Source organism: Oncorhynchus keta, chromosome 25 (assembly GCF_023373465.1).
Source record: "Oncorhynchus keta strain PuntledgeMale-10-30-2019 chromosome 25, Oket_V2, whole genome shotgun sequence".
Classification (NCBI taxonomy): Eukaryota; Metazoa; Chordata; class Actinopteri; order Salmoniformes; family Salmonidae; genus Oncorhynchus; species Oncorhynchus keta.
In genome coordinates this window covers 9,176,889-9,200,520 of record NC_068445.1, presented here as the reverse complement: position 1 = coordinate 9,200,520, position 23,632 = coordinate 9,176,889, and the positions used below count along the sequence as shown (strand labels likewise).

Sequence of the window (23,632 nt, the reverse complement as noted above, 5' to 3'; positions counted from 1 at the left end):
TTCCTTCTTGACAATGCAACAACAATAATAAATAATAAAATATAACAATATGAAGATAAAGTAAATGGCTCAGTAGAATAGAATAAACATTTTAGTGTAGGTATAATACAGGAAGGCACTATTTATAGTCCAATATATACATGTGTATTGGGGGATGGGGCACGTGTATAAATTGAGCAGTATAATAGCAGTCTGGTAGCAGCAGTTGAGATGTGTGTGTAGCATGAATGTATATACTGTGTGTGTGTGTGTGTGTATGGGGGGGGCATGAGTGAGTGCATGTGTGCTAAGATGTGGAGAATCAGTGCAGGTTGGTCAGTCCAGTTCAAGTGTTCAGCAGTCTGATGGCTTGTAGACAGAGACGGACTCTGAGCCTGTTGGTATCAGACCTCATGCTCTGCAACGTCTGTCTGACGGTAAGTGGGAGAACAGTTCGTGGCTGGGGTGTGTGGGGTCCATGATGATGCTGCCTGCCTTCCTCAGGCACCGTTTCGAGTAGGTGTTCTGAATGGACTTATTGGCAACAATCTTCCATCGATATTACCATGTCAAGAGCCCATGATAGTATTTGTATAGCACAATCATGTCATGGAGGCTGCTTGTTGTCTCACTTTCCCCTCAAGCTTACAGTACTTAAGAGTTCATTGAATTTTAATGAGAACTGTCCTTTATTTCAGCATTTGTGCAATGGTTTCGAATTACGTACAGTACATGATGGAATATATTGGTGTGAGTTTTCCAACTGTTGTTCAAAACAAAGTATAGCTGCAAAACAGGTGAATAATGGTTATAATGCACCCATGAAGGCATTCAGTTGGAATTGATGTGTGTGGGTGTGTGGGTGTGTGTGTACTGTATCTGTGTGTCTACACGCATGCTGTAAGTCATATCAACTGACGTTTTTTTTATTGACATCTCCTTTGTACCCCTTTATTGTCCCTTTAGATTTTGTCTTTCTCCTTCAGGTTTAAAGATGATCATCTCTTGGGCAATATCATTGGTGGTTGTCAGGGAAACAGCCAGTCTAGTAGCCCAAACACAGGTGTAACTGTCAGAGTATGTGAGTGCCTGCACAGGTGTGATGGCTATCTGCTTAGCTGAGGTCTCCATGGCCTGAGAGGGAGAGAGCAGGCTGACCCAAAGAAGATAGCAAGAGGACAACACTCAGCCAAAATGCCTTCTCAGAAGAAAAATGACATTGCAATTAGAATGGAAGACGGTGGGTTGGATTTATTCGGTTCCTCTTTCTTATTTTGGATTTCTCTTGAATGCTGAAGAATATTCTGCTCTTCACTTTCTTTGAGGTGCTCGTGGGAAATATGGAGGTAGTACATAGATGTACTACTAGGTGATCTATGACATGTAACAGAATCCATACTGTTAAACCATAAAGGAACAGTAAGATTATGATATTTGTGTTGGTTCAAAGACTAAATACAATATTTGTGGATATTCTGGATGCCTGTGGTGTTGCATCACAATGTTGTTTTTTATTTTATAGTGGGAATCGAAATCGATGGAGAGTTAGACAGTGGGAGTGAGGGTAAGTCATAAGATGGAGAAAGTATTTGATGTGCGTGTTTCTGTGAGTTTGCTTACTTCCTGCGAGTGGTTGTATGTACAGTCAAGCTCACTTTGAAAAATATGACATTCCAAAAGGGGAGACACACCTCGTCATAATTATGACATTTAGTTGTCAAAATTATGGAACAAACATCAAAAAAGGAAGTGGGAGGCCAACCTGCATGATTTATATGTTTGTTTAATTGTTCAGGTTTGAATGCAATCTATGGATCTATGAAGCCTTTGTCTGTCTGTTAATATTTGTGTGAGATATATACGTGAGTGTGTGTGTGTATCAGATGAGGCCAGGTGGAGGGACAGAAACAGGAAAGCCAAAGCCTCTCCACGAGCCGGGGGACGGAACGGCAAACCGGCCACCACTGAGGACGAAGAGGAAGAGGAGGATCAGGACGAGGCACCGAGGAAGAGGGCTCGTAAGAAGAAAGCCAGTGCCCAGGACAGCGAGGAAGAGGAGGAGGAAGACGACAGAAGCGTCAAGCGGAAGGGCACAAAGGCTGCGGGCAGAAAGAAAAAGGCAGTCAAGGAGGAGAGTGAGGAGGAGGAGGAGGAGGAGGAGGAACGAGGGAAGAAAAAGAAAGGCGGAAAAGTGACTATCAAGAAGCAGAAAGACGAGCAGAACAAGGAAAAGAAGGGCGATGCCAAAGGCAAAGGAGGGAAGGAGAAAGGGAACGGGAAAGACAAGAAAAAGAAGAATGGAAAGTACAGCAGGTGCAGTATCCTTTGAGAGGGCCCTCTCTCTCGCGTATCTCCACACTCCACGCACCCTCATGTATGAGGGAGGACTCTGACAGACTCTGTTGGTATATGCCCCTTCATTGTATTGAGTTATAGCTTCAGGGAGTTGAATTATGAAATTGGGCTATGGGGTTGCGCTAAAGTGTTCCAAAATACTACGACAATGACCCAAGCTCACTATTTGGCACTCTGCAAAAAAAAAACACATTTCACACAGTGAACGATCCTATAACATCAGGTAACGTTTCGATTGAGTCCTGATTGAGTCCAATGGTTTGCCGCTAACATTAGCATGACAACGTCCCTGACATATTCCTTAAATGTCCCCGGAAAACAGTATTTGATAAACATTAGTAGGACATGCTGTAATTGTTATAAGAACATTATAACAACATTATCAAAATGTCACAACTAAAGTTTTGGAAAGGGACAGGCAACCAGAATTTGTTACCAGAATAGAGTTAGGTTGTAGTGGTAAAAACAAGGGTATATGTTGTGTTCTGATGGGGTATGACAGTTGACCTAAGCTCATGGGGTATTTACAGTGCATTCTGAAAGTATTTGACACATTTTGTTACATTACAGCCTTATTCTAAAATGTATTAAGAAAATCTTCATCACTCGACACACAATATCGCACAATGACAAAGTGAACACAGGTTTTTAGAAATGTTTGCAAATGTATAAAAAAATAAAAAGCAGAAATACCTTATTTATAAAAGTATTCAGACCCTTTGCTATGAGACTTGAAATTGAGCTCAGGTGCGTCCTGTTTCCATTGACCATCCTTCAGATGTTTCTACACCTTGATTGGAGTCCACCTATGGTAAATTCAATTGATTGGACATGATTTGGAAAGGCACACACCTGTCTGTATAACGCCCCACAGTTGAGAGTACATGTCAGAGCAAAAAGCCAAGCCATGAGGTGGAACGAATTATCCGTAGAGCTCCGAGACAGGATTGTGTTGAGGCACAGTTCTGGGGAAGGGTACCGCATCATTGGAGGCTCCCAAAAACACAATGGCCTCCATCATTCAAAAATGGAAGAAGTTTTGAACCACCAAGGTTCTTCCTAGAGCTGGCCGCCCGGCCAAACTGAGCAATCGGGGGAGAAGGGCCTTGGTAGGGCTCCAGAGTTCCTCTGTGGCGATAAGAGAACCTTCCAGAAGGACAACCATCTCTGCAGCACTCTACCAATCAGGCCTTCATTGTAGCGTGGCCAGACGGAAGCTACTCCTCAGTAAAAGGCGCATGACAGCCCGATTGGAGTTTGCCAAAAGGCACCTAAAGACTCTAAGACCATGAGAAACAAGATTCTCTGATCTGATGAATCCAAGATTAAACTCTTTGGCCTGAGTGCCAAGAGTCAAGTCTGAAGGAAACATGGCACCATCCCTACGGTGAAACATGGTGGTGGCAGCATCATGCTGTGAGAATGTCCTTCAGCGGCGGGGAATGGGAGACTAGTCAGGATCGAGGGAAAGATGAACGGAGCAAAGTACAGAGAGATCCTTGATGAAAACCTGCTCCAGAGCGCCCAGGACCTCAGACTGGGGCGAAGGTTCACCTTCCAACAGGACAACGACCCTAAGCACACAGCCAAGACAACGCAGGAGTTCCTTCGGGACAAGTCTCTCTATGTCCACGAGTGGCCAAGCCAGCACCCGGACTTGAACTCGATCGGACATCTCTGGAGAGACCTGAAAATAGCTGTGCAGCGACGCTCCACATCCAACCTGACAGAGCTTGAGAGGATCTGCAGAGAAGAATGTGAGAAACTCCTCAAATACAGGTGTTCCAAGCTTGTAGCGTCATACCCAAGAAGACTCTGTAATCACTGCCAAAAGTGTTTCAACAAAGTTCTGAGTAAAGGGTCTGAATACTTATGTAAATGTAATATTTCCGATTGCAAACATTTCTAAAAAACTGTTTTTGCTTTGTCATTATGGGGTTTTGTATATAGATTGATGAGGGGGAAAAACAATTTAATCCATTTTAGAATAAAGCGGTAACGTAACAACATTTGGAAAAAGTCAAGGGGTCTGAATACTTTCGGAATGCACTGTATATAAGTTATATTCTTCAAGAATCAGTGGGTAAGCATCATTCATTTATAAGTCCAAAAATCGTTGTAGCAACTAAAGATTCTAGCCTGGTAGTTTCAATGGATGGACATGCTTACTGGATAATTCTAGGATGTCTGTCATTTGATTTGCATACTGTATACCCCCTCTTGTCACCTAATTTCTCGCTCTGTTCTATTTTTTAATTTTCTGTTGGTCTTCCAGATGCTTTTCAACATTATGTGACAAGTCCAAAGTCCTTCTGAGTTTGTACCATGATAATGCGGCACTGTGTAAAGCCACTGGCCACCTCAACTAGAACTCTACTCTGGTTGACACATGATTGACCCTGACTTGACCCCTGGCACTTGGTGACAGCTCTTTCTTCTGACAGCTCTTCTTCTTCAGGCGAGTCAGGGGACGAGGATTCTCTGTCGGAAGGGGAGATGGCTTCTCTGAAGGAGGAGGTGGAGGAGAAGAAGAAGCTGATAGCCACGCTCAGGAACAAACCGTGGCGCATGAAGAGGAGGCTCAAACTCCTCAAGTAAACAAAATGGACGCATTTCACATGACATGTGCATTCCTCTGCCAATTTCCCATTGGCTGATTGCCTTCATGACTCATAGGGACTTGCTCTTGCTGTGCTGTTTTTCTCTTTCCTATAATACTTTACACATTCCTGAAGGTTTATACTGTCACTTGGCACACATGTCAATTCAAATCAAAACAAATCCAATTGTATTTGTCACATGTGCCAAATACAACAGTTGTGAAATGCTTATTTACAAGCCCTAAATCAACAATGCAGTTTTAAGGAAAATAAGTGTTAAGAAGTCTTTTGGACCTAGACTTGGTACTCCGGTACCGCTTGCAGTGTGTTAGCAGAGAGAACAGTCTGTAACTAGGATGGCTGGAGTCTTTGACAAATTTCAGGGCCTTACTCTGACACTGCCTGGTATAGAGGTCCTGGATGCCAGGAAGCTTGGCCCCAGTGATGTTCTGGGCCGGATGCAATACCCTCTGTAGTGCCTTGAAGTCAGAGGCAGAGCAGTTGCCATACCAGGCAGTGATGCAACCAGTCAGGATACTCTCGATGGTGCAGCTGTAGAACTTTTTGAGGATCTCAGGACCCATGCCAAATCTTCTCAGTTTACTGAGGGGGAATAGGCTTATTCGTGCCATCTTCACAACTGTCTTGGTGTGTTTGGACCATGATAGTTTGTTGGTGATGTGGACACCAAGGAACTTGAAGCTCTCAACCTACTCCACTACAGCCCCGTCGATGAGAATGGGGGCGTGCTCAGTCCTCCTTTTCCTGTAGTCCACAATCATCTCCTTTGTCTTGATCACGTTGAGGGAGAGGTTGCTGTCCTGGCACCATACGGCCAGGTCTCTGACCTCCTCCCTATAGGCTGTCTCATCGTTGTCAGTGATCAGGCCTACCACTGTTGTGTCATCGGTAAACTTAATGATGGTGTCGGTGTCGTGCCTGGCCATGCAGTCCTGAGTGAACAGGGAGAACAGCAGAGGACTGAGCACGCACCACTGAGGGGCCCCCGTGTTGAGGATCAGCATGACGGATGTGTTGTTACCTACCCTTACCACCTGGGGGCGGCCTGTCAGGTAGTCCAGGATCCAGTTGCAGAGGGAGGTGTTTAGTCCCAAGGTTCTTAGCTTAGTGATGAGCTTCGAGGGCACTATGGTGTTGAACACTGAGCTGTAGTCAATGAATAGCATTCTCACATAGGTGTTCCTTTTGTCCAGGTGGAAAAGGGCAGTGTGGAGTGCAATAACAATTGCATCATCTGTGGATCTGTTAGGGCGGTATGCAAATTGGAGTGGGTCTAGGATTTCTGGGATAATGGTTTTGATGTGAGCCATGACCAGCCTTTCAAAGCACTGCATGGCTACAGACGTGAGTGCTACAGGTCGGTAGTCATTTAGGCAGGTGACCTTAGTGTTCTTGGGCACAGGGACTATGGTGGTCTGCTTGAAACATGTTGGTATTACAGACTTAGTCAGGGACAGGTTGAAAATGTCAGTGAAGATACTTGCCAGTGGGTCAGCGCATGCTCGAAGTACAAGTCCTGGTAAAACCGTCTGGCCCTGCGGCCTTCTGAATGTTGACCTGTTTAAAGGACTTACTCACATCGGCTACGGAGGGCGTGATCACACAGTCATACGGAACAGCTGATGCTCTTATGCATGTTTCAGTATTACTTCCCTCGAAGCAAGCATAGAAGTAATTTAGCTCATCTGGTAGGTTCGTGTCACTGGGCAGCTCGCGGCTGTTCTTCCATTTGTAGCCTGTAACAGTTTGTAAGCTCTTCCACATCCGTCAAGCGTCGGAGCCAGTGTGGTACGATTCAATCTTAGTCCTGTATTGACACTTTGCCTGTTTGATGGTTTGTCGGAGGGCATAGCAGGATTTCTTATAAGCTTCCGGATTAGAGTTCCGCTCCTTGAGAGTGGCAGCTCTACCCTTTAGCTCAGTGCGGATGTTGCCTGTAATCCATGGCTTCTAGTTGGTATATGTACGTACAGTCACTGTGGGGACATCATCAAAGCACTTATTGATGAGGCCAGTGACTGATGTGGTGTACTTCTCAATTCCATCGGAAGAATCGCGGAACATATTCCAGTCTGTGTTAGCAAAACGAATGTTAGTTTCCCTGGATTAAAGTCCTCGGCCACTAGGAGCTCCGCCTCTGGATGAGCGTTTTCCTGTTTGCTTATGGCCGTATACAGCTCATTGAGTCTTGTCTTAGTGTCAGCATTGGTTTGTGGTTGTAAATAGACAGCTAATAAGAATATAAAACTCTCTTGGTAAATAGTGTGGTCTACAGCTTATCTTGAGATACTCTACCTCAGGCAAGCAAAACCTTGAGACTTCCTTAGATTTCGTGCACCAGCTGTTGTTTACAAATATACATAGACCGCCACCCCTTGTCTTGTTCTATCCTGCCGAAAATGCTTTAATAAAGCTGCCAACTGTATGTTATTTATGTTGTCGTTCAGCCATGACTCGGTGAAGCATAAGATATTACAGTTTTTAATGTCCCGTTGGTAGGATATACGTGCTTGTAGCTCGTCTATTTTATAATCCAATGACTGTACGTTGGCTAATAGGATCGATGGTAAAGGCAGATTACCCACTCGTCGTCAGAGACCTACCTCCCCGATATCTCTGTCTCTTTCTCCTGCTAATGACGGGGACGAGGGCCTTGTCGGGTGTCTGGAGTAAATCTTTTGCGTCAGACTCGTTAAGGAAAACAAAACAAATCTTCCTGTATGGGGTGAGTAATCGCTGTCCTGATATCTAGAAGCTCTTTTCTATCATAAGAGATGGTGGCAGAAACATTACGTACAAAATAAGTTTTAAATAACGCAATACAACACACACAGTAGCACAACTGGTTCGGGGATCGTAAAATGGCAGCCATCTCCTCATGCACCATTATCACTACTTTTGAACTATTTATGAGTTTCGTGAATTGGCTATGCTGATTGATGTTCTTTGAATTGTTTTTTTTTAGACAGTGTCTCACTTGTATCTCCACAACTTGAGTGTATCTCCACTGACCAGTATTCACCTATCATTCACTCTTAAAAGGGTTCTACCCAGAACCATTTAAAGTTATTCAGTTTGTCCCAGTAGAAGATCCCTTTTATGGTTCCAGGTAGATCCTTTTAACTTAATTAACATTAAAACCATTTTAGAACTTTTTTTGTTTCTAACGGTGTTGGGTTACATTTTAAAAAATGGGACCTGTGTTGAAAAAACACTGAATTCCAGCCAGGGTTGTGAGCTGACAGTCACTTACAGGTCAGGACACAAGCACTGTACAGTATTAAGACAGATGAGACGCCTTGACTTTTTCATGAGCTCAACACTGTCTAATATGCATGCAGTTGTAGCTGCCTGTAGCTTGCCAATTCCCTCTCATCACTGGTCTTTCCAGGTTGATAATCTTTCATCACATGGCCTCCTCCAAATTTCCCTGACTAGTAATTCACAGTGATGATTGATGGATTGGTTGTTTTCTCATCTACTTCATTTAATCGTGACTAATTCATGATTGGGGCGGCAGGTAGCCAAGTGGTTAGAGCGTTGGACTAGTAACCAAAAGGTTGCAAGATTGAATCCCTGAGCTGACAAGGTAAAAATCTGTTGTTCTGCCCCTGAATAAGGCAGTTAACCCACTGTTCCTAGGCCATCATTGAAAATAAGAACGTGTTCTTAACTGACTTGCCTAGTTAAATAAAGGTCAATAAAATTGACCTGTTATAAATTTGAAAAGTTGATTCATTGGTTGGCGGTTCTTCAAGCCAGTGATTGACATGTTTTTTTTGTTGGTTGACGGGTCATCCTTTTTTATGGGTTGAAATTGTAGAGAATGCCAGTCGTTTGTGGAGGAGTTCGAGGGGGCTCTGGGAAAGGGCAAAGGGAGGAAGCTCTATGCCTACAAAGTCATGATGGCTAAGGTAACCTTTCTCAGTCCACACATACTTCACGCAATTATGCATTTATATACTTTAAGATATATAAGATATATATAACGTGCTTCCATTTACAACTTTTAATCATAAGTTCATCATTAGCTTCATGATTTGTCATGACCATAATATCATTAGCAGAATGTTTGTTGCCCACATCAGTGACAACCTGATATGTTAGTCAGGAACTATACTTCTGTGATGAACTTGTCTTTTCAAATATTCTCTCTTAACCTTTTTGTTTTCTTCAGAAAATGATCAAGTTCAACCGTGACTTTGACAATTTCAAAACAGCCTGTATTCCGTGGGAAAGAAAGATAAAAGAGGTTGAAAGTGGGTACCGTCATTTAAAGCTATTTGAGTTACTATCTTGTTCATGTCATTGTAGTTTTATCTATTCATCATGTAACTTTTGGAGTTTGACCTCTAACCCTCAGGTCACTTTGGGTCATCTGTGGCTTCCTACTTCATCTTCTTGCGGTGGATGTACGGTTTAAACTTGGTCCTGTTTGCGTTCATGTTTGGTCTTGTGGTTCTCCCAGAGGTGAGCAGCTTTTTACCTTCAGCGCAGAGTCCATTGTTTTGCAATACTGTTGTAGTACATTTGGTCAGTATATGGAGAGATATCGAAGGAGGACTCACTGTCTCATTCTCCCAATCCCCACTTCCCTCTCTTTTTGTTCCTCTTTTCCTACTGTCCGGAGGTGATGATGGGTCTTCCGTATGGGTCTATTCCCAGAAAAACTGTTCCCAGAGCAGAGCAGGACAGAGCCATGGACATCTCTGTCCTCCTTGATTTTGGTGTGAGGATCTTGGAGTGACTTACTACTTCCTTTGGAGTGACACACTTCCTTCCAAGCAATTGCCTTGTGATGTCACATGTAGAAACCTTGTTCAGACTTAAACTACTTCAGGTTCAGGTTTACTTGATATGATTATACCTATGAAAAAACATACATACAATGTGATGTCATACAGTACTTTTAAAATACAGGTAAAAATGTGATTTTAAGACATAAGCTGTCATACATGTTCATGAATAACTGCATGATAATGCATTGTACTTGCAGGCTTTAAGTGAAGTGTTACACATTTTCAGTAAGAATGTATGCCATTTCACAGACACTATTATCGAAAGCAACTTGCAGTCATGCGGCATACATTTACATAGTGGTGGTCCTGGGAATCAAACCCACTACCCTGGCGTAACAAGCACCATGTTATACTAACTGAGCTACAATGGACCATGTCAGGGTAACTGCCAAGACCCTGCCCAGTCTTAATGTTAATTGCTAACTTATCTTAGTGCCGGTAACATCGACTGACAACAGGCAGCAGTGAAAAGTAAGTCGAGGAAGTTGTCCAAATGAACGCAACTCTGTATTTGACTCTTTTCTGATGGACCCTTGATAAGTTATTCAGCGGGATGGGTTTTGCAGGCAATATGGTTGCTTGTGTTCTCCCTGTATTTCAGATCTCTGTCGGCTGGTAATGACAGAGGTTTTGCTGATTCGAATATTAAGCACAATGTTATGCCCTGCAGTTGATGAAAGGAATCCAGTCACATCCACCACACAATAGCGGGGTCCTGCTAACTATACATAGACCACTGTATCGCCATCTGATCCTGCCATTCTTTGATTGGGTTTGTCACATGCCTATGTGCTTGGTTTGCTGGTGTGTAATGTGTTCGGCAGGGCTGGCCCTAGGCACAAGAACCTGTCACTATCATTTTGCATCTACATCCGCTTTCTTCGAGATGGATTGCTTTCACACATCCATGATTATTTTGGTTCATTCCAACAGGGTTACTGCAAGTACTCTATTCTGTTCTATGGTTTCTATAATGACGAGCGCACCATCGGAGTCCTCCAGTTCAGACTGCCTCTCTCCTACCTACTAGTTGGTGTAGGCATCTTCGGCTACAGCCTGATGGTGGTCATTAGAACGTGGGTAAAACGCACACACACACACACACACACACACACACACACACACACACACACACACACACACACACACACACACACACACACACACACACACACACACACACACACACACACACACACACACACACACACACACACACGCACACACACACACAGTAAATTATAATCCACATTCACACCCCGTATCTAAAATATTGATGCTAGCAACCCTCCCATTGCCAGCTCACTCCCTCCGCATTTTTCCAGTCAGCACTTGGATTCGAACAGCAACCCTCCAGTTACTTGCCTACATCTCTAAAATCAACCCCCCCCCCCCAGTATAGTGCACTGTATGTCACATCCATCTTCTGTGTTCCTCAGGATGGCCCGTAATTCGGACGAGGGAGGAGACGGTGGGGATGACGGACAGTTCACCTTCGCATTTAAGATGTTCACCAGCTGGGATTACCTCATTGGCAACCCAGAGACAGCAGACAACAAGTACGCCTCAATCACCACCAGCTTTAAGGTAATCACAGCAGAAGCTAATTCTTATCCATAGCTAGTAGGTCCTGTTGTTTATGACATAGGACGATTCTACACCAGGACAGCCTGGAAATATTTTGTCTATCTCACATTGTTATAATTCTCACATAGAAACTTCATTGGGAGGAAGGATCTTAGATATGTTATTTACATTGTTATCACACTTTCTTTTGGGGGGGGGATCATGATCAAAGTGTGCATTTTAAGCCCTTTTTAGAATGTGAATAATTGTATTTCAGAATCTAGACATACTCCATATGTTAGAGCACACTATAAGGAGAACAATGGCACCACGACGTTGTCTGTATCATGTACGGATCACAGATCATAGGGTCTTACAGGAGGCATGTATAGGTCTGAAAAGGGCCTAAAATGGATACTTTTATCATTATTTTCTGAAATATGACTCTTGATACAAATGTAAAAATTATGTCAAACATCTTCCTGCATTGATGTTTATATGTGAAAATTGCCAGAACAATCTGAGGTACCTAAAATATTTTTGGGCTGATGTCCTGGCATGGAATCCCATAACATTGTTCTGCAAATATCCGTTCTCCTGCTCTTATCTTCAATCTCCCAAGAATCATATGCACGTAAAAAGGTACTACACGTATGAGCCTACACACTTACTATCTTCAAACCAAAGTATTCTCTGTGTTTCTCACTGACCGAACTGTTCTTGGTAGGAATCCATAGTAGACGAACAGGAGAACCAGAAGGATGAGAACATCCACTTGCGAAGGTTCCTGCGGGTTCTAGCCAACTTTTTAATCCTCTGCAGCCTGGGGGGCAGCGGCTTCCTCATCTATTTTGTGGTCAAGAGGTCTCAGGAGTTTGCCAACCTAGATCAGGATGAGCTTTCCTGGTTTGAAAAGAATGAGGCAGGTACAGTTGTTTTGATCAGATACAGTGCTTTGCAAAAGTATAAAAGTATTCAGCCTGTTTGTTTAGGCAAGTCTAAATTAGTTCAGAAGCTAAATGTGGCTTAACAAATCACATACAGTGGCAAGAAAAAGAATGTGAACCCTGGAATTACCTGGATTTCTGCATAAATTGGACATAACATTTTATCTGATCTTAATCGAAGTCACAACATTTACATTACATTTAAGTCATTTAGCAGACGCTCTTATCCAGAGCGACTTACAAATTGGTGCATACACCTTATGGCATCCAGTGGAACAGCCACTTGCATCTAAATCTTTTTTTGGGGGGGGGGGTGAGAAGGATTACTTACCCTTACTTACCCTATCCTAGGTATTCCTTGAAGAGGTGGGGTTTCAGGTGTCTCCGGAAGGTGGTGATCGAAGTCACAACAATAGACAACACAGTCTGCTTAAACTAATTACACACAAACAATTATACAATTAACTCCACACATAGTGTTGTGTGTTCCTTCCTAACAACTGAACTGTAGCTTAATCTGTCCACAGAATATTTTGCCAGTATCGCTGTGGAACATCCAGATGCACTTTGGCGAACTTCAGACGTGCAGCAAAAGTTTTTGGACAACAGTGGCTTGTTCCGTGGTGTCCTCCCATGAACACCATTCTTGCTTAGCGTTGTATGTATCGTAGACTCGACAACAGATGTTAGCAAGTTCTAGAGATTTCTGTACGTCTTTAGCTAACACTCTAGGATTCTTCTTAAGCTCATTGAGCATTCTGCGCTGTGCTCTTGCAGTCATCTTTGCAGGAGAGCAACTCCTAGGGAGAGTAGCAGCAGTATTGAACTTTCTCCATTTATAGACAATTTGTCTTACTGTGAACTGATGAACATCAAGGCTTTTAGAGATACTTTTGTAACCCTTTCCAGCTTTATGCTAGTCAACACGTCTGAGATCTCTTTTGTTTGAGGCATGGTTCACATCAGGCAATGCTTCTTTTGAATAGCAAACCCACATTTTGTGAGTGTTTTTTATAGGGCAGGGCAGCTCTAACCAACATCTCCAATCTCGTCTCAATGATTGTACTCCAGGTTAACTAGCTCTTGACTCCAATTATCTTTTGGAGAAGTCATTAGCCTAGGGGTTCACATACTTTTTCCAACCTACACTGCGAATCTTTAAATGATGCATTCAATATAGACCTGAAAAATACAATAATGGCTGTGTTATTAGTTTAAGCAGACCGTGTTTGTCTCTTGTTGTGACTTTAAAGACCAATTTTTGCAGAAATCCAGATAGTTACGTGGACTCACTCTGTGTGACATAATAGTGGTTGACATGATTTTTAATGACTAACCTTTCCTCTGTCCCCCATACATACCACATCTGTAAGGTCCCTCAGTCAAGTATTGCATTTCAATCACAGATTCAACTACAAAGACCAGGGAGCTTTCTGAAACCCTCATAAAGAAGCGCAGTGATTGGTAGATTTAACCACTAGGCTACCCTGCCGCCCCAATGGGTAACAATAACAAATCAGACATGGAATATCTCTTTAAGCATGGTCAATTGAATAATTATGCTGTGGATGATGTATTAAACCACCCAGACACATCATAGATACAGCCGTCCTTCTGAACTGAGCTGCAGGACAGGACAGGAATGAAATTGCTCGAGGATGCTACCATGAGGGCATTGATGATTTTAAAACAGATACATCATCCACATCATCCACAGCATAATTATTCAACAACATTGTAGTGACTCCACAAAAATGACCTAAATGAGTGAAAAGAAGAATACAAATATTCCAAAAGGCACTAAAGTAATACTGCAAAATATCAAAGCAAAGGAATACACCTTTTGTCATAAATGCAAATCCAACACAACACATCACTGAGTAACTGCCTCCTTATTTTCAAGTATGGTGGTGGCTGCATTATGGGTGTACTTGACATTGGCAAACACAAAGGAGTTTTTCCGAAAACGCGGTGGAGCTAAGCACAGGAATTTTTCTTCCACTTTGACATTACAGTGTATTTAGTGTAGATTGTTGACAAAACAATTACAATCAATTTTTATACCACTTTGTAACACTATAAAATGTGAAGAAATCCAAGTTATCTGAATACATTTGCAAGCACTGTACATGCTGTGTTATGGTTAATCTCATCAAATGTAGTGAGCTGGAAATGTACATTTGTGTTTGTCCTGTTTTCTTCAGTATGAGAAAAAAAAGTGCTATTTAGAACACATTGGTGAAACCTTTGAATAACCCCAGGGTTCTACCTGGAACCAAAAAGGGTTCAACTATGGGAACAGATGAAAACCCTTTCAGAACACAAGATTCAAAATATATCGTAACGTAAAGGGCAACGCTTCATTTTATGTGGTCCTTATTACAGTGTAATTTTTATTTTAACACTTTTAATTTCGCCTTGATTTAACCAGTTAGGCCATTTGAGAACAAGTTCTCATTTACAACTGCAACCTGGCCAAGATAAAGCAAAGCAGTGCGGCACAAACAACATCACAGAGTTCCACATGGAATAAACAAACATACAGTCAATAACACAATAGAAAAGTATATATACAGTGTGTGGTAATGAGGTAAGATAAGGGAGGTAAGGCAATAAATAGGCCGTAGTGGTGAAATAATTACAATTTAGCAATTAAACACCGGAGTGATAGATGTGCAGAAGATGAATGTGCAAGTAAAGATACTTGGGTGCAAAAGAGAAAAAAAATAACACTATGGGGAGGAGGTAGTTGGATGGGCTATTTACGGATGGGCTATTTACAGATGGGCTATGTACAGGTGCAGTGATCTGTGAGCTGCTCTGACAGCTGGTGCTTAAATTTAGAGAGGGCGGTATGTTTTCATACATGTTTCCAATTCGTTCTAGTCATTGGCAGCAGAGAACTGGAAGGAAAGGCAGCCAAAGGATGAATTGACTTTGGGGGTGACCATTGAAATATACCTGCTGGTGCGTGTGCTACAGGTGGGTGCTGCTACGCCAGACCCACTGGACTTTACCTAGCAAAGACTTATAGATGACCTGGAGCCAGTGGGTCTGGCGACGAATATGAAGCGAGGGCCAGCCAACGAGAGCATACACGTCGCAGTGGTGGGAAGTATATGGGGCTTTGGTGACAAAATGGATGGCACTGGGATAGATTGCATCCAATTTGCTGAGTAGAGTGCTGGAGGCTATTTTGTAAATGACATCGCCGAAGTCAAGGATCGGTAGGATAGTCAGTTTTACGAGGGTATGTTTGGCAGCATGAGTGAAGGATGCTTTGTTGCGAAATAGTAAGCCGATTCTAGATTTAATTTGTGCAATTATAATAACAAGTATTGTAGTAAATTGTAATAAATCAAAGTTACACTCTAATAAAAACATTTAACTGGTGGTAAATGGAGTCTGTAATTACAGACCTGTAACAACAAATGCTTGTTACTGTGCTTGTTACATATGTGCACGTTTCCACTAAATTTACCAATTCAATGTTTCGCTTCTTCTCAGCTGCATCCGATTCAGTAAAAACTGTCACAAGGTTGTACATCTCTCGTGGACAGATGTGCTAGATGATCGAGATTACTAAAGTTGGAGGCTCAATAGGCTCTAATTACCTATCTGTGAGTGCACTCTGGGCGGGGATTAGGGAAATGTCATTGCATTTCAAATTACACATGTAATTACACTGAAATAAGGACCACTTAAAATGAAGTTTTACGCTGTAAAGTATTACCACACTTCGGTTTCACTTAATAACTTTCATGAATAAGCCATTGAAATGATTGTACATGTTTATATAAATGTTATACATACTTTATACATTAAATGATATAGGTTATGTTATAAATGTTAATGAATTTAAAAGCTTAAAATGATAATGAATGCAAATATCTCTTTACAAATAAATTGTTTTTCTAGCCTTCATCCCGGTGATTGGTTGTGTGTTACCTTCCAGGTGGAGTTTGTGATGTCACTGCTGGGGCTGGTGTGCCCCCCTCTCTTTGAGACCATCGCTGAGCTGGAGGAGTACCACCCTCGTATCGCCCTCAAGTGGCAACTGGGCCGCATCTTCGCCCTGTTCCTCGGGAACCTCTACACCTTTCTGTTCGCCCTTTTTGACGAAGTCAACGCAAAGGTACCAGACAGTATGTCAGTGGCATGTACCTGCAAATGCGTATGTGTGTGTTTATTCACCTGTATATATGTATGTGTGTGTGTGCAGTGGCGGATTTAGGAATAGGCAACATGGGCTCCCACCCAGGGCGGCATCTTGCGCAATTGGTTTTCTATCGCTCATTTGCACATCACGTCAATGATATCATGTCACCGTGTGGGACTGTGGGTCAATTAACCTTGTCGGAGTGGGCGCCCAGATTCTAGTTTGTGAGCTAGGCAGGCGGTTCTAGCCATACAAGCTAGAACTGCCACTGTGTGTGTGATGGTGTGTTCAGTACATATTGTATGCATGTGTATTTGACTTACTCACCTGAACCTGTCTTTGTGCGTTAACACGTGTACAGTTGGAAAAGGAGAAGTCTATTAGGAATGCCACTATCTGGGGACTGAATGAGTACTATTCCAACTATAGCTCCTACCACAACACTACTGACATCCCCCCTCCAGACATCCACCCTGCTGATGTCATCAGAGGGCCGTGCTGGGAGACCGCCGTTGGCATAGTGAGGCTTCCATGCGTTCTTCCTCCGTTTTCCCTTCGTCAATGAGTTTTTCATCCTGGTTTTTCCTCCACCTGCCTGAGCAGGAAAAAGTTCCCTTCATTGTGCATCAGTGATATGACTGAGGCTGTCTGTGACATGCCGGGTGTTTCCTGTTTAGTTTTCTTTCTGTGCTGTATCTCTAGGAGTTTGTGAAGCTCACCGTCTCTGACATCCAGGTGACGTATATGACCATCCTGATTGGTGACTTCCTGCGAGCCATGATCGTGCGTTTCCTCAACTACTGCTGGTGCTGGGACCTGGAGGCTGGATTTGTACGTGCTAGGCTATCAAAGCATTACAGACCACTGTATGTGTGTGTGTGTTCCCATTTTATTGTAATCATTTTTGGTAGTGTTAGGGTTGCGTCAATTCGAATCTGGTATCAGAACAAGTTATAACACTGAGTCACTGATTGTACTCTATGTAATTTGATTAGCTAAGCAATAAATGGCAAATGCAACTTTCGTATATACGGGCTCACTGTAATACCACGCAGGGCAGAACAGGGAACATTACATTACATTACATTTACATTTAAGTCATTTAGCAGACGCTCTTATCCAGAGCGACTTACAAATTGGTGCATTCACCTTATGACATCCAGTGGAACAGCCACTTTACAATAGTGCATCTAAATCTTTTAAGGGGGGTGAGAAGGATTACTTTATCCTATCCTAGGTATTCCTTAAAGGCAAATTGACTCCGCTGTCCTGGCGTCGTGAGGGAGTGTGTTCCACCATTGGGGAGCCAGAGCAGCGAACAGTTTTGACTGGGCTGAGCGGGAACTGTACTTCCTCAGTGGTAGGGAGGCGAGCAGGCCAGAGGTGGATGAACGCAGTGCCCTTGTTTGGGTGTAGGGCCTGATCAGAGCCTGGAGGTACTGAGGTGCCGTTCCCCTCACAGCTCCGTAGGCAAGCACCATGGTCTTGTAGCGGATGCGAGCTTCAACTGGAAGCCAGTGGAGAGAGCGGAGGAGCGGGGTGACGTGAGAGAACTTGGGAAGGTTGAACACCAGACGGGCTGCGGCGTTCTGGATGAGTTGTAGGGGTTTAATGGCACAGGCAGGGAGCCCAGCCAACAGCGAGTTGCAGTAATCCAGACGGGAGATGACAAGTGCCTGGATTAGGACCTGCGCTGCATTGTTGTTAGGAACAGACAGCTGTTCATATACTGTGATAGGCCAACAGACGGGTTGGAACTATGTCTATCACAGTAGAGGCTGAGCGTGGTTTAGACTTGCTCAGCCTATCGCAGGCGCTCAGGCTGGTCCCGCCACTTGGCGCTTCTTGGACTTCCACCCTCTGTCGATGTATAGATTCTCACTGTTCTGGTATCACCCCCTAGTTATAACAGTTGCTCAGTTCCTGCTATTGTGTTGTTCAGTATTTTTCCATCTCAGTTAAACCTCGTGATGACCACCCCTCCCTATATCTGATTAACCACAACTTTGTAAGATACAGCAAGTCACACCATGTGCTCAATATTGTCACATACAAACACAAGGACAAAGCATCTGCTGGGCTGTTATCTACAGTTTTGCAACATGCAGGTCACACCATGTTACTCAGTTCTTGTCACACACACAAACAGGCAAGTAGATGTAGCAAGCAGTTGTTTAATCTCATGATGATGCTCAAGTGCACAAATGCAGATACTTCAAACAACCAACATCAGATAATATTTAATCATATATATGGTAATGGCTATAATGTAAAACACAGAATCCCACAGTAGCATTACATTTTTTACATTTTAGTCATTTAGCAGATACTTAATTAGGGTTCAGTGCCTTGCTCAAGGGCATATCGACAGATTTTTCAACTAGTTGGCTTGGGGATTTGAACCAGCTAGGCTACCTGCCTCCTTTTACATTACAATATGGGATAAAGTGGTAATAACATGGTAATAGTATGGTAACAGGGTAGAGTTACTCAATATCAATACATCATTCTTCACAGTTACCCCTTCATTTGTGTGTAATTATATTCTTGTTTCAACGTTATACACCACATATGTAAATACTCAATACTAGTGTTTTTCTTTGCTTATTGCAAGTGGGAGAACATTATGTGTTGGTTCCAAGTAAACTTGATACCTCAGTGTTCATTTCATCAACACTAATTATGACAGAAAATATTCAGCAACAACCTATTTTTCCTGAAAACTATGAAAACTAATGACGATAACGAGACAAGATGCCCTGAAATAAAATACAACTATTACACAAATTACTTTTCATTTTAGTTGATGACAATGTAACGAGACGGGACTTCCATGTGAGACTAATGGACATTCAATTGCACATGAAGCTCCTTTTGATCTGTTTTGTCCAATCATAACCATGCCTTTGCAGAATATAATACAATCCTCTCATTGGTCTTTCAGTTGCACGGGCTGCATTAGCTGATCTGCCTGGCCCTCCTCCACACACAAAGCTACCAGGCAGTCACTCGTCTTGCCTTTGAACGGATGCAGATTGTAACTAACCTCAACTAGAAAAAAATGATGTTTACTCTTTCTTACTTTCATATAGGCTATTTTTTGCTTTGATCACATCAGAAGCCCAATTACTATGTGCGCTTTTGTTAATCTGTGTTGCCGCTCTCGTGGTCGGCTATAGGAAAGGCTACTGTTATTTGCTGAATATGAGGAGTACAGTAATAATTCTGGCATTGTTGGAAAGCTTAGATTCCCCATTTTAAGGGAATCACTGTTATTTGCCCCCATCACAAGGTTATGATGGGGAGAAAATCAGAGCTATAGGCCTAAATTGTTTAACCTGTAGCCAAGGCTTTGTAGCCTATACAGTATAGTAAATCATGGCTGGCTTTGTTTAAAATCTGCCACAACAGCAATATGAGGGGATATTATGCCTAGTTGGACAAGGCCTTGTGCACGTGAAGGAAATTAGAGGTAAATATGAATTATTTAACGGAAAAAAATGCACAGAGTAAGATTTTACTTAAACAAGACTAAAATAGTCCAGAGTTTTAATTGACTGATAAACTAAAACTATGAAGCATGTAAGGGCTAAAATGGGACTGAGAATAAAAGCTATTTTAGTCAAACGACTAAGACTAAAACAACAAAAAAATGCTGACAAAATTAACAGTGATACCACACAGTGACATCCGGCAAGATAGGTGATCCTTCACGTAGTGACACAGGACACTGCCCTGTTAAGTTAATTACTATGGGAGAGAAAGAGGGAGAGAGAATAGAATTACGTTTACATTATTTAACACGATTTGCAATATTTTTTGTATGTGATTCTAGCCGTCGTATGGAGAGTTTGACATCAGTGGCAACGTGCTTGGATTAATATTCAATCAAGGAATGATTTGGTGAGTAAATATGAGACACCACATAAACCAGCAACACATTTCCACAAACCCTGTAAGTTGTGTTGATCTGCGATAAGAGTCACATTTCTGTATTTGTGTTTGTTTCAGGATGGGTGCGTTCTACGCCCCTGGCCTGGTAGGGTTGAACGTCCTGCGTCTCCTCACCTCCATGTATTACCAGTGCTGGGCAGTGATGAGCTGTAACGTTCCCCATGAGAGGGTCTTCAAGGCCTCTAAATCTAACAACTTCTACATGGGCCTGCTCCTCCTGGTGCTCTTCCTCAGCCTTCTGCCTGTGGTTTACACCATAATGACCCTGCCGCCCTCCTTCGACTGTGGCCCCTTCAGGTGTCTCTCATACACACGCACAGACACACACACACACACACACACACACACACACACACACACACACACACACTAGGCACACATCTAATGCTGATCTCTTGTCTACCAGCGGAAGGGAGCAAATGTATCATGTCGTCATGGAGACTATAGAGAACGACCTACCAGCATTCATTGGGAATATCTTCACCTACGCAACTAATCCTGGGCTGATCTTACCAGCAGTGCTGCTGATGGTGTATGCACACGCACACACACACACACACACACACACACACACACACACACACACACACACACACACACACACACACACACACACACACACACACACACACACACACACACACACACTACAGCAACACAGATATGGTCATATTAAAATATCATAATCATCATAATACATGCCATGTTTAAAACAGGTTAAATAGTTTTCTATGATCCTGTGGCAGGTTGGCCATCTACTATCTGAATGCGACCTCTAAAAACTATCAAAATGCCAACCTGGAACTGAAGAAGAAGATGCAAATGGTAGATGAGCATGATCACCTAAACTGCTCTCTCTCAAGCCTTGAAATATTTACTGTAAACAATGTAATGCTATTAAGTACGTGTTGGTCAATGCATGCACACAATGCTGATGTGGGGATTGCAGAAACAGCAACAGTATTATCTGTGTTGTGGTTAGGCTAGAGATGAGGAGAAGAACAGGAGGAACAACAAGGAGAACACCAACCAGGTGATGCAGGACCTGGAGGACCTCCTGCCCAACCGCTCTCTGCTCCCACCTGCTGCGGAGGAGGAGAAGCCCCCACCAGGTCAGTTCACATAGCCTACTCTACCTACCTACCTACCTACCTACCTACCTACCTACCTACCTACCTACCTACCTATCTATCTATCTATCTATCTACCTACCTACCTACCTACCTACCTACCTACCTACCTACCTACCTACCTACCTACCTACCTACCTACCTACCTACCTACCTACCTACCTACCTACCTACCTACCTACCTACCTACCCTACCTACCTACCTACCTACCTACCTACCGTCTCCACTCAGTGCCACCTAGTGTCTGGATGTTTTTTGGGAATGCACAAAAAACGGTGGACCCACTTAATGAACATAACTTAAGAAACAGTTTGTTTTGAGTGAATTGTATCATAATATCGACCCTCAGCAGAGCTACATGTATATAGGTGTACATGCACATCCACTTTCTTTTTTGTTTTTCGCCTTTTCAGAGAGAGTGCGCGAGAAGGGAAGCAAATCTCCCAAAGTGTCAAAACGTCCAGGAGCAGCAGCCAATGGCAAGGGGGTTAATATTCAGAAGGATGTATCGTTGGCTGCACCAAACCCCAAAGCAGCTGTGACCCATCCCCCAGGCCCAAGGGGGCCATCTGGAAACACCAGAGGACCACCCCCAGGGCCGGCGAGAGGCAGAGGGAGGGGGACACCTCCCTCTAGACGCTAAACAGGTGAAAACCAGGGTGCTAGGATGTCAATACCACCCTGACAAATCAGGCTGTAGACAAGCAGGGGAAGAGCAGGGTTGTGTTCATTAGGTACCAAACGTAAGAAAACAGACCGAAACTCCAATAAGAAAATTTCCTTGTTTTCCATTGGAAAAAGTTTGGGAATCTGGCCAAAGATCTAAAGCCTGTAGGTAGTATTTGTAACACCCTCACAATCATGACATAACAGCACCCAAAATCCCAACATGAGGAGATTTTCTGTGACCAATTTAGGGAATGTTTATTTATTTATATTCGTCTCAGCAGAGATCTAAACTTCTACTCATTTCAGTCTGAAATCGTATGTTAATAGTTTGTAAGATATGCATTTGTAGTACTTTTTTTTTGTTCCAGCACTTTACATTCACACTCGGTAATAACAGGGTAATAACTATGTTTTAACTACAGTAGTAGTTACCAATGAAGTTTCCCCCCCAATCCTTTCCTGTCATCCCAATTAGCCCATGGTTTGTTAATCGGAAGATGGAACCTTCTATGTAAGAACGCCGAATCAGTGCTGGAAAATGCCACATTACCTGTTCGTCTTTAGTTCTGTACTGTTGAATCCATTCCCCATGAAATTCACACGTGGCCTTATTTAGTGTAAAGTGTCTTAAAGTGTTCAAGTGACAAAACAAAGCCCAGTTCTTAATCACAGGTTTCTTTTATTGATAAAAAATATATGCACAAGATTTGACAAGTGACATTCGGTGACGTGCTCTAACTTAACTAAAAAGGAAAAAGACGGCTCAAAGACTGAGTTATTGAGCTATTGGTCGGCAATTTGGTGTCACTTTACACAAAATAAGGCCACATGACACGTTTACGCTGAATGTATATAATAGTAGAACTAAAGAGAAATGGGTGGCATTTTCCTTGCACGGATTCAGCGTTATTACATAGAAACTACCATCTCTGTTTCCAGATACAAAACCATTAGCTAGTTAGAAAAGGGTTGGATGCCGTGTTATTGGGCTGTTTTCACCAACCTGGAAGGTATAAAGAGCTACCGTTTTGCTATTACAACCAATAAAATACAAGAGTTACAACATATGTCTACGAATCTCTATGCCAGATGAATCAGGTTTTATATGCTTACCTATGGGAGATTTACAAAAGCAAACACACACATTTACAGAAATACACCGTCACTATCCATTGGCAATGACAACGACAAGACAGTATGTACTATAAACCACACAATTAGCATTCCAACGGATCTCAAACTACTGGACTGTTCACATAGATCACATACAGTGTACAAATGATAGATTATACCAAGAACATTGTCTTTCTGTCGAATTAGACTAGAATAACCAGTGGGATGCAGTTTATATGATAAATCAATGATTCCAATTGATGACAAAGTTAACCGATTGTGCATGCAAACTTGTTTCGGATTAGGTGCTGTCCCGTCTAAATGGTGATGATAATTTTG

At 42.7% G+C, this 23,632-nt stretch overlaps 1 protein-coding gene across 1 annotated transcript; it reads left to right on the top strand.

The window, feature by feature from the left end:
• The first annotated feature begins 291 nt into the window (after positions 1 to 291).
• On the top strand, positions 292 to 22,271 carry LOC118357830 (transmembrane channel-like protein 2-B). Its single transcript, XM_052479985.1, has 17 exons — positions 292 to 310; positions 1,863 to 2,292; positions 4,779 to 4,928; positions 8,779 to 8,869; positions 9,586 to 9,684; positions 10,688 to 10,830; positions 11,194 to 11,341; positions 12,048 to 12,242; positions 16,223 to 16,402; positions 16,788 to 16,946; positions 17,129 to 17,257; positions 20,262 to 20,329; positions 20,438 to 20,677; positions 20,787 to 20,912; positions 21,127 to 21,205; positions 21,363 to 21,492; positions 21,925 to 22,271. Exons 1-17 carry the CDS (start codon positions 292 to 294, stop codon positions 22,152 to 22,154), a joined length of 2,616 nt encoding a protein of 871 aa, XP_052335945.1. The 3' UTR covers positions 22,155 to 22,271.
• The last annotated feature ends 1,361 nt before the right edge of the window (positions 22,272 to 23,632 follow it).